Below are 17,836 nucleotides of genomic sequence, written 5' to 3'. Positions count from 1 at the left end.
GGCTCTTATGCCCCAATGCTACTGCTCCAAGCTTGGTTTCTATGGGGCTCTTATGCCCCGATGCTAACGCTCCAGCCTTGGTTTCTATGGGGCTCTTATGCCCTGATGCTAACACTCCAGGTTTGGTTTCTATGGGGCTCTTATGCCCTGATGCTAATGCTCCAGCCTTGGTTTCTATGGGGCTCTTAAGTCCGATGCAGGAGACTGGTTGAAAACGCTTTCTCATATATCCGAAGGTATTCCAAGGATGGACTCCAACGCTTCAAATTGGAAAGTTAATTTGGAAGCGCCAAACCACCTCGGAACCCCATTCGGAACCCAAAATAGATAAGATTTTATTACGATTAACGATGATTCCGATTAATTCGCCCATGCCTAATATTCACATGTGCATGTTTTTGAACTAATAATAATAATAATAATAATAATAAAACTTTATTTATACCCCACCACCATCTCCCCGCAGGGACTCGGGGCGGCTGACATTGTTATAAAAGTAACAACACAAATACATTAGCACAATATACACAGGTTAAAACACAATAAGGTAATAAAGTTAAAACAAAAGTTAATACAACAGTAATAATATCAAACCACCACCAATACAATTCAGTCAAACTTCATAGGTGGGGGGGGGGGGGGGGGCTGCAGCAGCAATATAAAGATAGAATCATTGGATTAAAATACCCAGATAAGAGGGACCTAATAAAATTCAGAATAGAATTATAATGAGGCTGGTCATCCAATGGCTGTCTCTCCAAAGGCCAACCTAAACATCCAAGTTTTCAGTTGTTTCTTAAAGGAGGATAGAGAGGGCGTCAACCTAATCTCCCTGGGGAGGGAGTTCCAGAGTTGGGGGGCCACAGCCGAGAAGGCTCTCTCTCTCTCTCTCGTCCACACCAGACATATCTGTGAAGAAGGCGGAGGCGAGAGGAGGGCCTCCCCGGAAGATCTCAGAGATCGAGTAGGTTCATAGGGGACGACGCAGTCACAAAGATAGGCAGTCCCGAAAGCTTTTACTAGCTTTGCCCGGCCACACGTTGGTGTGGCTTATGGGAATCCTTTGTTGGCTAGGTGGAATAGCAGTGAATAGCCTTGCAGTCTCAAAGCCTAGCCGTTTTCTGGAGTAGCTGGAGCTGTTTGTTGTATGAACGTAGAGGCATGGATGAGGGGTTGTGTTGCCAAGTTTAGTGTTTCTGAGATGTGTAATTTTGTTGTTTTGTCCTAAGCCATTATTTTTTTTCTTTTATATATATAGACTAGCTGTGCCCGGCCACGCGTTGCTGTGGCGAAGTATTGAAGTATTGGTGGTAGTTAAGGTAAAGGGTAAAGGTTTCCCCCTGACGGAGCTTAGCCTTCTAACTGGCAGCAATTGGATAAAAACAATTATTGCTCTCCCTCTAATTAGGACTTTATTTTTCTTTTCTTTTTGTTGTATGAATGTAGAGGCATGGATGAGGGGTTGTGCTGCCAAGTTTAGTGTTTCTGGGATGTGTAGTTTTGTTATTTTGTCCTAGGCCAAAATTTCATTACCCTTTTATATATATAGATAACCTGCACCTTGAATTGGGCTTGGAATATTATTGGCAGCCAGTGAAGCCGCTTAAACGGGGGTTGACCACTCCCTGTGAGCAGCTCCGGTTAGTAGCCTGGCTGCTGACCGTTGTACCAACTGCAATTTCCGGACTGTCTTCAAGGGCAGCCCCATGTAGAGTGCGTTATAGTAGTCCATCCTTGAGGTAACTAGAGCGTGGACCACCATGGTCAAGCCAGACTTCTTGAGGTACAGTCGCAGTTGGTGCACTACATTTAATTGTGCAAAGGCCCTCCCGGCCACCGCTGACACCTGGGCATCAAGTGTCAGTGACGAGTCCAGGAGGACCCCCAAGCTGCGGACCTGCACCTTCAGGGGGAGTGTGACCCCGTCAAGCACAGGTGGCCACCCTATGCCCCGATCGGTCGAACAACTGACCTGGAGGACCTCTGACTTATCAGGATTAAACCTCACCTTGTTGGCCCTCATCCAACCCATCACAGCGGCCAGACACTGGTCAAGGATTCGAGGGGCTTCCTTGGAAGTAGGTGGAAAGGAGTAGTAGAGTTGAGTGTCATCTGCGTAGAGTATGGGATGGATCACAAGTGTGGCTCTGCTGGCCAGTGGGAGTTATAGTCTCACACCGAATTACATCTCCATCTAACAAGCCCTTCTTCTGCTTAGACCCAAGAGGAAACCTCTCTGCATTGTCTCTCCTCCCAGGTTGCCATCAAGATCATCTCCACAGCAGAAGCACCGGTCGAGTATACCAAGAAGTTCCTCCCCAGAGAAATCTACTCCCTCAACGTGACCTACAAGCACTTGAACGTGGTGAGTCTCCGGCAGCATCCAAGTCCCAGATAGTCACTAGAGATAGGAGATCTCCATTATAGTGAGTTTATTGATCACATAAGGTGAGCTTACACAAATGGAGCACCACACCACACCTTGGCCCAGCTTCTGTTTTTATAGACATTCTTAACTTTCATTTCCCGATAAATGTTTCCCTTCCTGTGCGCAGGTGCCATAAATTATGAGTTCATTACATCATTATTTTATTGCTGCGAGCATGCGTACTGGAACCCATTGTGTCTGTGCTAGCTCATTAGCCTCCTAGCTTTTTCTCATCGTCTATGAAAAGATTTATGGCCTTGCAGTGTTGACCAGTTTTCTACTCCCAATTACATTACTCCTGGTGCTTAAGCTTTGACGTCTTAGCAAACAACTCATTAAATCTGTTCTTTGAAGTTTCATACCGGGTCAAGCTGCTCCATTTGGAGGCTGTTGCAACTAACTTTTGATGAGGTGCAGTGATCAATATTGACTTGCATTACTGCATTATTAAGCAATTACAGTAGAATCTCACTTATCCAACATAAACGAGCCAGCAGAATGTTGGCTAAGCGAATATGTTGGATAAGAAGGAGGGATTAAGGAAAAGACTATTAAACATCAAATTACATTATGATTTTACAAATGAAGCACCAAAACTTCATGTTTTACAAAAAAAATTGACAGAAAAACCAGTTCAATACACGTAACGCTATGAAGTAATTACTGTATTTGCAAATTTAGCACCAAAACATCGCAATGTATTGAAAACATTGACTACTAAAAGGCAGACTGCGTTGGATAATCCAGAACGTTGGATAAGCGAATGTTGGATAAGCGAGACTCTACTGTTTCATTATACACACAGCGTTGTTTGCAAATCAAAGCAGGGATTGATACACATTTGCAATTATTGTTAAGTACACCTGTTAAGCAGTTATCTTTAGCAAATATCACAGAAGTTATTATTAGCAAATACAGTAGAGTCTCACTTATCCAACACTCGCTTATCCAACGTTCTGGATTATCCAACGAATTTTGTAGTCAATGTTTTCAATACATCGTGATATTTTGGTGCTAAATTCGTAAATACAGTAATTACAACATAACATTACTGCGTATTGAACTACTTTTTCTGTCAAAGTTTGTTGTATAACATGATGTTTTGGTGCTTCATTTGTAAAATCATAACCTAATTTGATGTTTAATAGGCTTTTCCTTAATCCCTCCTTATTATCCAACATATTCGCTTATCCAGCATTCTGCCGGCCCGTTTACGTTGGATAAGCGAGACTCTACTGTACATATAGGGCAAACATTCAATGCCCAAAGACTATTAAACATCAAATTACATTATGATTTTACAAATTAAGCACCAAAACATCGTGTTTTACAAAAAAATTGACAGAAAAACCAGTTCAATACGTGGTAACGCTATGTAGTAATTACTGTATTTATGAATTTAGCACCAAAACATCATAATGTATTGAAAACATTGACTACAAAAATATTGACTACTAAAAGGCAGACTGCATTGGATAATCCAGAACGTTGGATAAGCGAATGTTGGATAAGTGAGACTCTACTGTATCATTATACACACAGTGTTGTTTGCAAATCAAAGCAGGGATTGATACACATTTGCAATTATTGTTAAGTACACCTGTTAAGCAGTTATCTTTATCAAATATCACAGAAGTTATCTTTAGCAAATATTGTTAAGCATATTAAGCTATTAGGCAGTTATCAATAGACACACAGTGTTGTTGCAAATCAAAGCAGTGGTTAGTACTCTCTTGTAGTTATTGTTAGTATGCTGGTCAAGAAGTTATTATTAGCAAATACAGTATTGTTAAGCAAATATCTCAGATTGCAATTATTCCAACCCATGTGTCTTCAAGGCTGTTGCACCTCAGGTTAGCAATTTCACCTTGCTAAATACACCAGGCTGCACACAGGTTGAAGTCTTTTGTAGTTTATTAGGAAATAGGAAATAAATAGTTAGTAAAAAGCAAAAGTAAAGTTCCAAAAGATTGTTGCAAAACGAGGCTATAAAGAATAATCCAAGAAAACATTAGGCATAAAACAAGGTTCCATTAATGCATGACAAAGTCCCGTGAACGTGAACACACCAAGGCTGCAAGATAATATGGGAAAGCAGAGCTTGCTTCTTTATTCGAACAAGAAGTTGCTTTGACAAAGGTTTCTCTCTCAGCACACTCTTTTAATACCCCTTGCATAGCATGAAAGCATTTCTTTGGCCTCTGACCTCCCTCTTATTTGCTATTCTGACACTTCTGCGAACCCTGAATGCCAAACAACCAGCTTGATCTAAAGATTCCGTTTCGTCAAGGCCAGACAGCTCGTTAGCGTTAGCGTCTGTTTCTATGCTATCAGGCTGGGAGCTGTCCTCCCTTCCTGAGTCAATTTGCACCTGGCTAGCTTCAGTATCATCTGTTAATGTGGGATTTGTGTATTGGTAGTGTTTAAATGAAATTTGTGTCTTGTCTGTATTGCATACTGATTGCATCATCCAGAGTGTACTATAGTCTGGAAAGAGTTAATTACTAAGAAGCTGTGATGACCTTGATGTGTGGCTGGAACTGGGGAGTGTCCAGACACAAGTGTGTGCATTGCTGATTGCATCAGTTCAGTTTTGTTCTGAGTTGAGTCGAGTGCTGTCTGCTGAGTGCTGTGTCCATTGTCTGCAAGTCTGTTTGTCTTTATTACTGCTTTCAGTAAAACTTTGTATATAGTTTTACCATCGTCTCTGATGTCTCTTCGTTCTGCGTTCCACTGATTCCATCCAACTGCTGCTGCGCTGCAAATTACTCTGACATCATCAACCCCATTCCCTGCTGTGGGAAAGCCTCCCTGTTCCTCATCTTCCAAAGCAGGAGCACCCTGAACCTGAATCCCATAATTCCCATGAGAGTCATCTTGAACCTGAATCCCATAATCCCCATCAGAGTTACTCTGAGGTTCCAGCTGAGTCACAACAAAGGCTGCCTTAGAGTCTGGCGGAGTCGCCTTCCTTTTCTGGAGGCTTCTAAGCAGAAGCTGGGTGGCCATAGGTCAAGGGGGCTTGGATGGTGTCTTCCAGGTTGGACGGGATGGCCTTTGGGGTCCCCTCTGTTCTCATTCTGTGATTCTCCCCTCCGTTCTCCCAGATCCAGCTGTATGAGATGTACCGGAACAACAAGCGCACCTACCTGGTCCTGGAGCTGGCCTCCCGGGGGGACCTCCTGGAGCACATCAACGCCACTTCGGACCGGAGGGAGCTCCCGGGGCTGGAGGAGGAGGAGGCCCGCAGGCTCTTCCGGCAGATTGTCAGCGCCGTGGCCCACTGCCACAACGTCGGCATCGTCCACAGGTGCGGAAGTGGGTGAAGGTGGCACAAAAGGCAGGGCCAGTGATTGCATGTCCCTGCATGGCAGAAAGTGTTGAGGTATACGGTTGCTGTGAGTTTTTGGGGCTGTATGTGCCCCTGGTGGCACAGTGCGTTAAAGCACTGAGCTGCAGAACTTGTGGACCAAAAGGTGCCAGGTTCAAATCCCGGGAGCAGAATGAGCGCCCGCTGTTAGCCCCAGCTCCTGCCAACCTAGCAGTTCAAAAAGATGCCAATATGAGTACATCAATAGTTACCGCTCCGGCGGGAAGGTAATGGCGCTCCATGCAGTCATGCCAATGGCCACATGACCTTGAAGGTGTCTACGGACAACGCCGGCTCTTCGGCTTAGAAATGGAGATGACCACCAACCCCCAGAGTCAGTCACGACTGGACTTAACGTCAAGGGAAAACCTATTTATTTATTTATTTATTTTATTTACAGTATTTATATCCCGCCCTTCTTTCTCACCCCGAAGGGGACTCAGGGCGGATTACAATGAACACATATATGGCAAACATTCAATGCCAACAGACAAACAACATACATTAGACAGACTCAGAGGCATTTTTAACATTTTTCCAGCTTCACGATTCCGGCCACAGGGGGAGCTGTTGCTTCCCCGTCCAGTAGTGGCTGTACTTCCTCATTCCTTTCCTCATGTTTTGCTGGCAGTTTTATGGTGTTGTAAATTAGCCTCCCGCATAAAGCGTCCCTAAATTTCCCTAATTGACAGGTGCAACTGTCTTTCGGGGCTGCATAGGTCAACAGCAAGCCGGGGCTATTAATGGTCGGGGGCTTAACCCGACCCGGGCTTCGAACTCATGACCTCTCGGTCAGTAGTGATTTATAGCAGTTGGTTACTAGCCAGCTGCGCCACAGCCCGGCCCCTACCATGTCAATGCTTCTGTCATCTACCATGTCAATGCTTCTGGAACATGGCCATACAGCCCGGAAAACTTGCAGCAACCCAGGGATTCCAGCCAGGAAAGCCTTCAACAACAAGTTGAGGCAAAACGTCCAAATATTTCTAGTCTCTACTCCCAATCAGAACTAGAAACAAAGAGATGAAAACACGATAGTTTAATCTACGGGACAATACTATGGGATGGTTGGCAAACTGAAAAGTGGAGTACCACACTTGAGTGTCCTGCATCATGGGTTTTATAGTCGTCAAGAGTAATTGACACATGCAATCAAACCTCCTTTCCCCCCTTCCTTTTGCTTCTCCCTCTCAGCTCTATCGTTCAATTCAACGTCTCTGTGTCTCTCTTGTTCTTAAACAATCCTGTCTTGAAAAACATTTCCTTTTCAAAACAATCTTCTGCGCAGGGTTGTTGTGTGTTTTCCGGGCTGTATGGCCATGTTCCAGACGTATTATCTCCTGACGCTTTGCCCACATCTATGACAGGCATCCTTAGGAGAGAATACGTCTGGAACATAGTCATACAGCCCGGAAAACACACAACAACCCTGTGATTCCGGCCATGAAAGCCTTCAACAACACAATCTTGTGCAAAATTTTCTTCTCCTGGTGCTTGGCATTGCTTATCTCTCCCAAATTCCTTCACTCTCCACTCTCTTCCTATCAGAGTAATTTGCAGCGCAGCAGTAGTTGGATGGAATCAGTGGAATGCAGAATGAAGAGACATCAGAGACGTTGGTAAAACTATATACAAAGTTTTACTGACTGTCTTGTAATAATCAAGACAAACAGACTTGCAAACAATAGATGAACACAGGACTTGACTCAACACCTAGGCAGACAGAACTCGGCTCAACTCAGAACAGAACTGAACGGAACTGATGCAATCAGTAATGCACACACACTTGTGTCTGGATACTCCCCAGTTCCAGCCACACATCAAGGTCATCACAGCTGCCTAGGTGTTGAGTCACTTCCCGCTCCCTCCTCTCCTTTCCTTAACCCATTCTTAAACTTCTTCTTGTAAACTTTTCAAATCTCAGCCCTCTACAAAAGGGTTGGCAAGATAGCCTTTGGGTGCCCCTTTTGAGGGCCCTTCTACACAGCCAAATAACCAGGAATATCAAGTCAGATAATCCACAATATCTGCTTTGAACTGCATTATTTGAGTTTACACTGCCATATCATCCAGATCAATGTGGATTTTATATAGGTGTGTGGAAGGGGCCTCAGTGGCACACAGACTGCCTGTGAGTCTATTGGAATCTCCTTCTCTGGAGGTTTTTAAGCAGAGACTGGATGGGCATCTGTTGAGAGGGCTTGGATTGTGCTTCTCCCACTGGCAGAAAGAAGGGGGCTGGACTGGATTGCCCTTGGGATCTCTTCCAACTCTAGAGGCCCATCCAGACAGGGCCCAAAATGTGTGAGCCTCTGGTAAAACCAAATTAATTAGATTTACGTAATATAGTAATATATTTTACGTAATATATTACGTAGTAATTTACGTAATATAGCCAAAGCCAAAGGAGAAGCTGCTTCAGGAGCTTCCAGAACTCCTCTTTGAGGGGAGTTATCTCTAAATGTCCATGGCTCAATGCTATGTGATCCTGGGATCTTTAGTTTGGTAAGGCACCAGCTTTCTTTGGCAGAGGAAGCTCAAGTCCTTGTCAAACTACATCCCCATGACTCCATAGCATAGAACCAAGACAATGAAGTGGATTCATTTTACAGTTTAGATGCACTCCAAGGTTTTCCTTTCAGTTACTGGAAGCTTTGATGCTTCTTTTGTTGGAGTATGGTTGTATTTGTATGAAATGTAAATCAAGTGTTTACTGCTGATGAGCTAGAGTGGGTATTTTCAGTAATGAAATAGTTAACAGCAGGCTAGTTTTGACTGACAGCCTGTTGTGATTGCTATGACCTATCAGGCTTGATTTCCTGCCTTTGAGGGTTGGAACATCCTCCGGACAGAGGAATGTGTTCTTATCTTATCTGTGGTGTTCGGCTTGAGTTTTCGCTGAAGATGGACTATGAATGCTATACTCTGAAGCCGAGAAATGCAACTGTAAATAGATTATGTAAATAAAGTTAATCAACAGTTGGACTTTGTCTGCTGGAGTGTTTGTTTGACCAGTGCTGTTTCTCAGCATGGGAATACAGTCTGGAGAAAGAGGTAAGACCAGGATGATGAATTTTGGAATCCACTCCGCCTCCCATCATCCCCTGACATCTTTGTCTTTAAAGAAGGAATTCTGAGCAGGCAGCTACTGTAATGAGCACCTTTTTTTGCTAAATTACAAAGACTGCACTTTTTGCACATTACATTCAGCAGCAAATACCTTCTTTTGGTTTCAGTTTTTTGTGCATTAGATTCGATGGCACACGAGGCTCAAGTCAATATGGGTATTTTGAACTATGGAAATAATTAGCAAATCTATATATAAAAAATGTAATGTGCATAATTAGGACTGAGTTAACAACAAAACCACTGGGCCAAATCACACCAAATTTGGCCACAATATTCATCATTTTCCAATTGATGGTGTTTTTCTTTCTCCCAGGGATTTGAAATGTGAGAACATTTTGCTGGATGAACGTGGCTTCATTAAGCTGACTGGTAAGTCCCTGTCCCAGAGATGCTCTGCATCCCAATCAAGAGATAAAAATGGGCAATTGTTATTAATGTGAGAGCTGTTTTTGTAGGAAACATTTTTTGATTCCCTTACTCAGAATTACGCATCAGAATTATTACCCTAAAATGCCCCCCCCCCCCCGACACTGTTGACAGCATGAATTGTTTTACATGTGGCTTAATAACTGACTAGAACAAACTTGCAAGGCTAGGCTGTGTAAATAACTGAGACAGCTAATGTAAACAGTTATGATATTTGTCTTAATAGATAATATGACGTGAAGTGTTTACTTGATGTAATAATTAATGATTTTTATAAGTTGGAAAGGCAACTGCTGACATGATACGTTCACCTGATTAATAAGTAATGATTAATATAAGCTGAGGGCAATTGTATTTAGTAAAATCCCATTGTTAATTAGCCTTCTGCGCATGCTTGTAAAATGCTATTACTGAAATTGCATCCCAGTAAGTGGTGTGGCAGTTTCTTCTCCTGTACAGATGGACTGTCACCTTCCCTTGGTCAATAGGAAACTATCTTGAAATCAGATTCTGCTTTCCATCTGCTTCCTTCACTCATGTCCAAACAAATTTCTGCATTATTATTATTATTATTCTCCATCATTTCTTTGCATCTGCTGAGCTCAGGCTTCCAATCCAAGCTGCAAGCTATCCTTATTGAAACTCACATGAGAAATAGTTTTAACGTTACTCACCATCAAATTATGACAAGAGCATGTTTTGCAATGGTTGTCTTTTACCATCAATCCAACCTACTGCAATCCCTGGAGAGACCTCCAAACGTGCATCTACAATATAGAATTAATGCAGTTTGGCACCACTTTAACCACCTTGGCTTAATACTACACAGTCTTGGGACTTGTGGTTTTGCAAGGTGTTTAGCCTTCTCTGCCAAAGACTGCTAAGGCTCCACCAAACGACACATCCCATGATTCCATAACATTGAGCCATAGCAGTTAAAGCAGTAGCAAACCGCATTAATTCCACAGTGTAAATGCAGCCGGAGTCCATCATGGGGTATACATAGATAGGAAGCTGCTAAAATAGGCATGGGCCAACTTCAGCCCTCTCTCCAGGTGTTTTGGACTTCAACTCCCACAATTCCTAACAGCCGGTAGGTTGTTAGGAATTGTGGGAGTTGAAGTCCAAAACACCTGGAGGGACAAAGTTTGCCCATGCCTCATCTACAGTGTCAGATTGGACACCACTCAGTGCTCTGGGATCCTGGGAGTTGTGGTTCAGCAAAGTGCCAGCCCTCTTTGCCAGAGAAGGCAAAAATTTTATTCAAATTTTATTATATGCTGATGATATGATCTTCCTGTCAACCACACAAATAGGACTTAGGAGACTCTTGAAGATACTAGGTGGAATCTGTGATAAAGAGAAGTTGAGGATTAATCATTCTAGAAGTGATGGGTGTTCTCCAATAAACAATATCTATAACAACAACAGCAACAACAACAACAACAATTTATTTTTCTATCCTGCCACCATCTCCCTGAAGGGACTCGGGGCGGCTAACATGGAGCCAAGCCCAAAACAAAAACAAATATAACAGTTAAAAGCAATATAAGTAAGTAAACAATATCAACATAATATTCAGATTTTATAAACTAAAAACACAAAATACAAAAACAACCATAATGACCTGAAGAGAAGGCTAAAGTTCCAGATCTCTGCCTTTAGATCAGTAGCTAACTGGCCAATGCACCACTCCTCATTGCAGTCTGCATCCTCAAATGAATCACTAACTGGCCAAATCATTATTGCAGATTTTGGGTTTGCCAACCGCTATTCCCTGAAGAACTCCCTGATGAGCACGTTCTGTGGCTCCGTGGCCTACACCGCCCCAGAGATCCTCATGAGCAAGAAGTACAACGGGGAGCTGGCTGACCTATGGAGCCTGTGAGTCAAAGAGCAGCGTTTTCCAGTACCGGGCAATCCAAATAATAATGCACCAGCATGGGATGACCCACCTTCACTGGGAGTAAGGCTCACCTCGATCTGGAGACTATGGTCCCATTTATGCAGCCTAGAATCGCATTGAAGTTTCTAGATGCCGCATGACACTCCATTCTCATGTTCAGCTTGTGGTCTCCGAAGACTCCTAGAACCCTTTCCCATGGGACTGTTGTTGAGCCAAGCGTCACCCATCCTCCATCTATGCATTTCCTTTTCATTATCTAAACAAAGTGCCACACATTTCTCCCTGTTGAAATTCATTTTGGCCAATCAGCTCTCTCATCTGTGAAGGTCAGTTTGGATTCTGACCAAAGGGTCAAGCCTGTCTTTTAGCAACTACCTATGAGGACAGAACAGGGGCCACACCTGTGCAGATCAGTTTCAGGTACTTACAGGATTAGTTTCGCCATGTCCCCGCTTTGCAGAAGTGGAAACTGAATGGGATTAAGAGATGCAGCAATTAATGTGCTTAAATTAGAATGCAAAAAAGGAGTCATGGGCCTAATATCAATCCTAGAATCCTAGAGCTAGAAGGGTCCTCCAAAGGGCCACCCAGTCCAACCCCCTTCCGCCAGGCAGGAAGACACAATTCAAGCCCTCCAGCCTCTGCTTAAAAGCCTCCAGAGAAAGGGAGTCTATCAGATTCCTTTCAGGAAGTTCTTCCCAATGTCGATGTTGGGAATGGAAGAGCCGTTAAGCTCTAATCACCCTCTTTTATGAGGCAAATTCCCATTAAAATAGCAGAGTAAAGAATTGCAACAGCGTGAGACTTACGCAATGTGAGTGGAAGGCCTCTGTGTCATCAGGAAGGCAAAAGGGATGCAAAGTTAGCTTTAAAGATTAAAAGCATTTATTGAGGTAAAAAGAAATCCATTGATGGATAGAAAAGGTTTGGAACTAACTGTCTAATTTATCCTGTTCTAATACACATAGACGGATTAAAATAACAAAGCTCTATAGATCACTACATCTTGACTAATAGAGGACAGAGGTGCGTCCTGTCTGGAACAAAGCAAGAAGCTGGAATGGCGACCAAGCCTCGTGGGTTGCTTCTTCTCTAGGGTCATGAACATTCCAAAGGACCAAATTGGGGAAGTTACATCAGAACCCTAGGAGAGATTACATTTCTAGGAACATCAAAGGGTGGGCTGACCTAAATAGGATGGGAAGCAGGAAACAGTGGTGAATCCTATCTAGGCATGCTTTGGAAACGGGGAAAGGATTCCCTCAATGTAACTCTGTCATCTATCTGACTACATTTAGACTTGAGTAGTCCAGGATGAATCCCAACAGTCGGGATATACTGTTGGGATGTAATATTGGGATGTATTGACCCGGAACCCTCTTCCCTTCCTCTGCGTAGTGGGGTGATCCTCTACGCCATGGTGACAGGGAAACTCCCCTTCAAGGAGCGCCAGCCGCACAAGATGATCCACGTCATCCGGCAGGGACTCGCCTTCCGGCAGCCCATCTCTCCAGGTACGGGCCTTATAGAGCAGGCATGGGCCAACTTGGGCCTTCCAGGTGTTTTGGAATTGGTAGGCTGTTAGGAATTGTTGAAGTCCAAAACACCTGGAGGGCCCAGGTTGGCCCATGCTTGTTCTAGAGCCACAGAAATGGACGCCTACATGGGTGGGTGGGTGGGTGGTAGGACATTGCAAGGACATTCCTCTCTACCTGTGAAGGAAACCTTCTCTCCAATCCAACAACCCCACTGTTGCACCCTAGCTCTGAGGCACCTGTTCACCCAGCCCCACACCAGAGGCCAATCGTCTAATAATGAGGTGTTTATTGAATAAATAATATACAAAGGGGAAAAGGGGGTTATATCCAAAAGTGGCAGATTGTCACGACCCAGGCAACAGAGCACCAATAACCATACGCAGAGGCCAGATTCTATCTAATATCTTTATTAAGGAAATATATAAAGTTAATAAAAGCAGATGTAAAAGTTAGTCCAGAAGCAGACCTTTCAGGAAAGGTCAAAATTAGTCCAAAAAAGCAATGTCCAATATGAAATATTAAGGTCCAAAGTTGTAATCCAATAACCGAAACACTCACTTTGCCAGGCAAAGTGAGGGGAGATGACAAGGTCCTTTAGTCCATGAACTTGAGCAAGGCTAGGAAATAACTTGATACTTGAAACAAGGCTTGAATCGTGGAACAAGGTAACGAGGAACAAGAACAAGGTCCGTGGAATAACTTGGTAAAATCCGTGAAACAAGGCAAGGTTTAGTCCTGGGAAACAAGGCAAGGTCCGTAGGTAAACAAAGGCTGGGAAACAGGAGCGAAGGCTGGAAACAAGGACAAGGCTTGAGCAGGAACGAGGCTTGAAACGGAGCGCGCTGTCCAGACACAACTCGCTCCGGAGGCTGACGAATTGACTCCGCGAAGTTACTTCGCGGGTAAAACACCTATATAGAGTCTAACTTTCCCGCCGAAGCAGTTCTCTGGGAACCAGAAACGAAAGCTAAACTCTGAGACCAGATGTTTGACTCCTTAAAGATTCTCACGAAAAGCAGGCTTAATTGGCTACATTCTTAGCTGCTATTCTAGCACTCCTGCGCGAAGCTGCTTCCAAACCCCTCTGTTGTTTACAAAACTCATGGCGAGAGAACACGGGAGATGTAGGCTCAGGGTTTGTTTGACATACTTCTGGGGCACAACTTTCTTGCAGGTGCAAGGTTCCCAGATCTGCCTGGGAAAGATCTGGCTGAGAAGATTCCAGTTCTGACTGGGAAGGTAAAAAACCCAAGTTTTCTTCTTCATCAGGCATTACAATGTCATGAGCAGGACTACAAGGCCCATGAGTCATCACACTATCCCCCTCCTCAAGGCCCCTCCCAAACTGGGACTCTCTCCCCGAGGCGCGAGGTCGCGGCTTGGCGGGATAGGTTCGATGAAAGCGACGGGTTAGATCAGGAGCATGGACTGTGGAGGCGTCTTCCCAAGAGCGTTCCTCAGGGCCAAAACCCACCCAGTCAATGAGATATTGCAGGCGGCGGCGGTGAAAGCGAGAATCCAAAATGTCCTGAACCTCGAACTCGTCCTCCCCATCCACCAAAATAGGGACGGGGGCCGGCCGGTCTACATCTGACCGCACACCATCCGCCGGAAGGAGCAGGGAGCGGTGAAACACTGGGTGAATGCGCATTGAACGCGGAAGTTGGAGTTTGAAAGTCACGGGGTTTAATTGCGCCACCACTGGATAGGGACCAATGAAACGGGCATCTAACTTCCGGCAAGGGCGATGGGAGGGCAAAAAGCGAGTGGACAGAAAAACCCGATCTCCTACCTTGATTTCGGGGCCCGGCTGGCGATGTTTGTCCGCGTGACGTTTATAGTCCTCCTTGGCTTGTTCCAGTTGCTGGAGCAAAAGTTGTTGCACCGCTGTGAGTTCCTGCAGCCAATCTTCTGCTGCGGGAACTTCTGAAGTTTCAATGACAGGGGGAAAGAAACGTGGATGGAAGCCGTAGTTTGCAAAGAACGGCGTTTCTTTTGTAGAAGCCTGGACTCCATTGTTGTAGGCAAACTCCGACAGTGGTAACAGAGAAGCCCAATTGTCCTGTTGGTAGTTTACATAACAGCGAAGGTACTGTTCCAAAGTGGCATTGGTGCGCTCCGTTTGCCCATCCGTTTGGGGATGATGAGCTGAAGATAAACGAGAGTCTATGCCCAATAGTTTTTGTAGTGCCTTCCAGAAACGAGAGGTGAATTGGGATCCACGGTCTGTGACCAGACTCTTGGGCAATCCATGTAGTCTGAAAACATGTTGGAGGAATAAATCTGCAGTCTCTTGGGCCGTGGGAAGGCCTTCACAGGGAATGAAATGGGCTAACTTGGTGAAAAGGTCCACCACCACTAGGATCGTGGTGAATCCACAGGAAGGTGGTAAGTCAGTGATAAAATCCGCAGAAATTATTTCCCATGGGCGAGATGGGGTAGGAAGGGGGTGTAGAAGCCCTGAGGGCTTCTCCCTTCTTATCTTGGAGCGCTGGCATACTGGGCAGGTGTTGACATATTTTTCCACATCTTTGCGGATCTTGGGCCACCAGAAATCTCTTAGGATCAAATGCATGGTTTTAAATAGTCCGAAATGCCCTGCTGGTTTGCAGTCATGACACAGACGAAGTGCTTTTTCCCTGCCCGGTCCGGGTGGGATATAAACATGATTTCTATAGCAAAGCAGTCCATCTTTAAGCGAAAAGGGAAAATGCAGACCTTGACGAAGTTGGTCCTGCGCCCAGGCATCTGCTTGCTGACTAGCCCTGATTTCTTGAGCACAGATGGGTCCTGGAGTAGAAGGAGTTGAATCAATGGGAGTGGATTTGGTGTTCCCCACTGTGAGCGTGGCAAAGTTCTCGGGTTGTAGTAGTTGGGATTCAAAGGTCTCCTTGCGCCCTGCAGCGTATTCCGGTTTACGTGACAGGGCGTCTGCTTGCTTGGTTTGGGCTGGGGTCACATAATGAATCTGGAAGTTGAAACGTTCAAAGAATAAAGCCCAACGTTGCTGCCTCTGATTTAGCTTGCGGGCAGTTCTTAGATGTTCTAGATTCCGATGATCAGTGTGGACTTCAATGGGAAATTTGGCCCCTTCTAGCCAATGTCTCCAAGTTTCAAAAGCTGCCTTTATGGCTAATAGTTCTTTTTCCCAAATGGTATAGTTCCTCTCTGGTGCGGTAAGTTGACGAGAATAATAGGCACAAGGATGAAGGTGATCTCCCACCGGTTGTAGGAGCACAGCCCCAATTGCCACATCAGAGGCGTCCGCTTGCACCACAAAAAGGGTTTCAGGATCTGGATGCTGAAGGATTGGCTGGGATGTGAATAATTTCTTTAGTTGCTGGAACCCTTTCTCTGCTTGATCAGTCCAGCGGAAGGGCTGTTTCCCACGGATGCAGCTGGTGATTGGGTCAGACCAGCGGGCAAAATCTGGAATGAACTTGCGGTAATAGTTCGCGAACCCCAAGAATCGCTGCACCTCTTTCTTGTTGGTTGGCGCCCGCCATTCCAATACTGCTGAAACTTTTGCCGGGTCCATGGAGAGCCCTAGAGGCGAGATGCGGTACCCCAGGAAATCTACCTCTTGTAGATCAAAAGCGCATTTTTCTAGCTTGGCATAAAGTCCATGATCCCGCAATCGTTGTAACACCATTTTGACGTGGTTCTCATGTTCTGATTGTGATCTAGAAAACACCAAAAAATCGTCCAGGTAGATGATCAAGAACCGATCTAGATAGTCCTGAAAAATGTCATTGACAAAATGCTGGAACGTTGCGGGAGCTCCGCATAATCCATAATTCATAACTCTGGACTCGAATAATCCGAATTTAGTCTGGAAGTCGGTCTTCCACTCGTCCCCTTCTCTGATGCGAACTAGATTATAAGCCCCCCGTAGGTCCAGCTTGGTGTAGACCTTGGCTCCTCGAAGTCGGTCTAGTAGATCCGAGATTAAGGGCAGGGGATAGCTGTTCCGCTTGGTGATATTATTCAATGCTCTATAGTCCACCACCAAGCGTAGTTCCCCTGACTTCTTCTTCACAAACATCACTGGGGAGGCGGCTGGGGATTGAGAGGGTCTAATGAATCCCTTACGAAGGTTTGACTCTATGAATTCCCTGAGAGCTTCTTGCTCTGATTCAGTCAGGGAGTATAGATGCCCTCGCGGGATTGGGGCCCCCTCCACCAGGTCGATGGCACAGTCATAAGGTCTATGTGGGGGTAATTTTTCGGCTTCTTTTTCATTGAATACATCCCAATACTCGGAGTACTTCTTTGGCAAGGTGATAATGGGCTCGGTGTCTGTGGCATGGCAGACCTTGGCTACGAGGCAATGGTTTTGGCAGTACTTTGAAGCAAACTGCAGTTCTCTGTTGGTCCAGGAGATGCTTGGGTCGTGAAGTGTCAGCCATGGAATCCCCAAAATCACAGGGAAATGGGGAACCTCGGTAACAAAGAAGGAAATTTCTTCCATATGTTCCCTTATCCACATCCTGGTGGGTTCCGACCACTGGCTTACGGGGCCCGTCTTGAGAGGGCGGCCATCGATGGCTTGCACCACACGGGCATTCTTGAAGTCATGATATTGTAATCCCAGAGAGTCGGCATACTCTCTATCAATGAAATTGTTGGTAGCTCCTGAGTCTATCATGGCGTGGATCATGACGGGTCCCCTTTTTACTGACCATAAGGTGACCACTAGAAGGAACAGGACCCCGGTTGGCGGCTCTTGAATGGGTTTCTTGACCGGGTTGGCGAGCCTCTCTACGCCCGGTCGTTGGCTTCCCCCGCCGGCTGTGTGCCAGCCGCCTCAGACACCTTCGTCTCCGTGGAGGACGCCGCCGCAAGACGGGCGGCGGGCTTCCCTTTGGCTGGGCACTCTCTGGCGAAGTGGCCCCCATTTCCGCAATACCAACAGAGATTTAGGCGTTGGCGGCGGGCCTTCTCGGCGGCATCTAATCTGGGACGCACATTGCCCAACTGCATCGGCACCTCCTCGCCCCCTCTGGGGTATGGGGATGGTGGTGGGGGTCTCCACACTG

The 17,836-nt window shown here is 45.3% G+C and overlaps 1 protein-coding gene across 3 annotated transcripts in view; it reads left to right on the top strand.

The window, feature by feature from the left end:
• Positions 1–17,836, top strand: part of LOC100557058 (testis-specific serine/threonine-protein kinase 5) — a 37,993-nt gene that overhangs the window by 14,477 nt on the left and 5,680 nt on the right. For all 3 annotated transcript variants that reach the window (XM_062979842.1, XM_008122735.3, XM_016998243.2), the window contains 5 exons: positions 2,258–2,365; positions 5,536–5,738; positions 9,241–9,296; positions 11,105–11,237; positions 12,658–12,773. In XM_062979842.1, the coding sequence (XP_062835912.1) occupies positions 2,258–2,365; positions 5,536–5,738; positions 9,241–9,296; positions 11,105–11,237; positions 12,658–12,773 (616 nt within the window). The remainder of the gene's footprint in view (positions 1–2,257; positions 2,366–5,535; positions 5,739–9,240; positions 9,297–11,104; positions 11,238–12,657; positions 12,774–17,836) is intronic.

This window comes from Anolis carolinensis, chromosome 4 (genome assembly GCF_035594765.1).
Source record: "Anolis carolinensis isolate JA03-04 chromosome 4, rAnoCar3.1.pri, whole genome shotgun sequence".
NCBI classification, from domain to species: Eukaryota; Metazoa; Chordata; class Lepidosauria; order Squamata; family Dactyloidae; genus Anolis; species Anolis carolinensis.
Note: the sequence above shows the minus strand (reverse complement) of the source record. Positions and strands in the feature narration are given on the sequence as shown.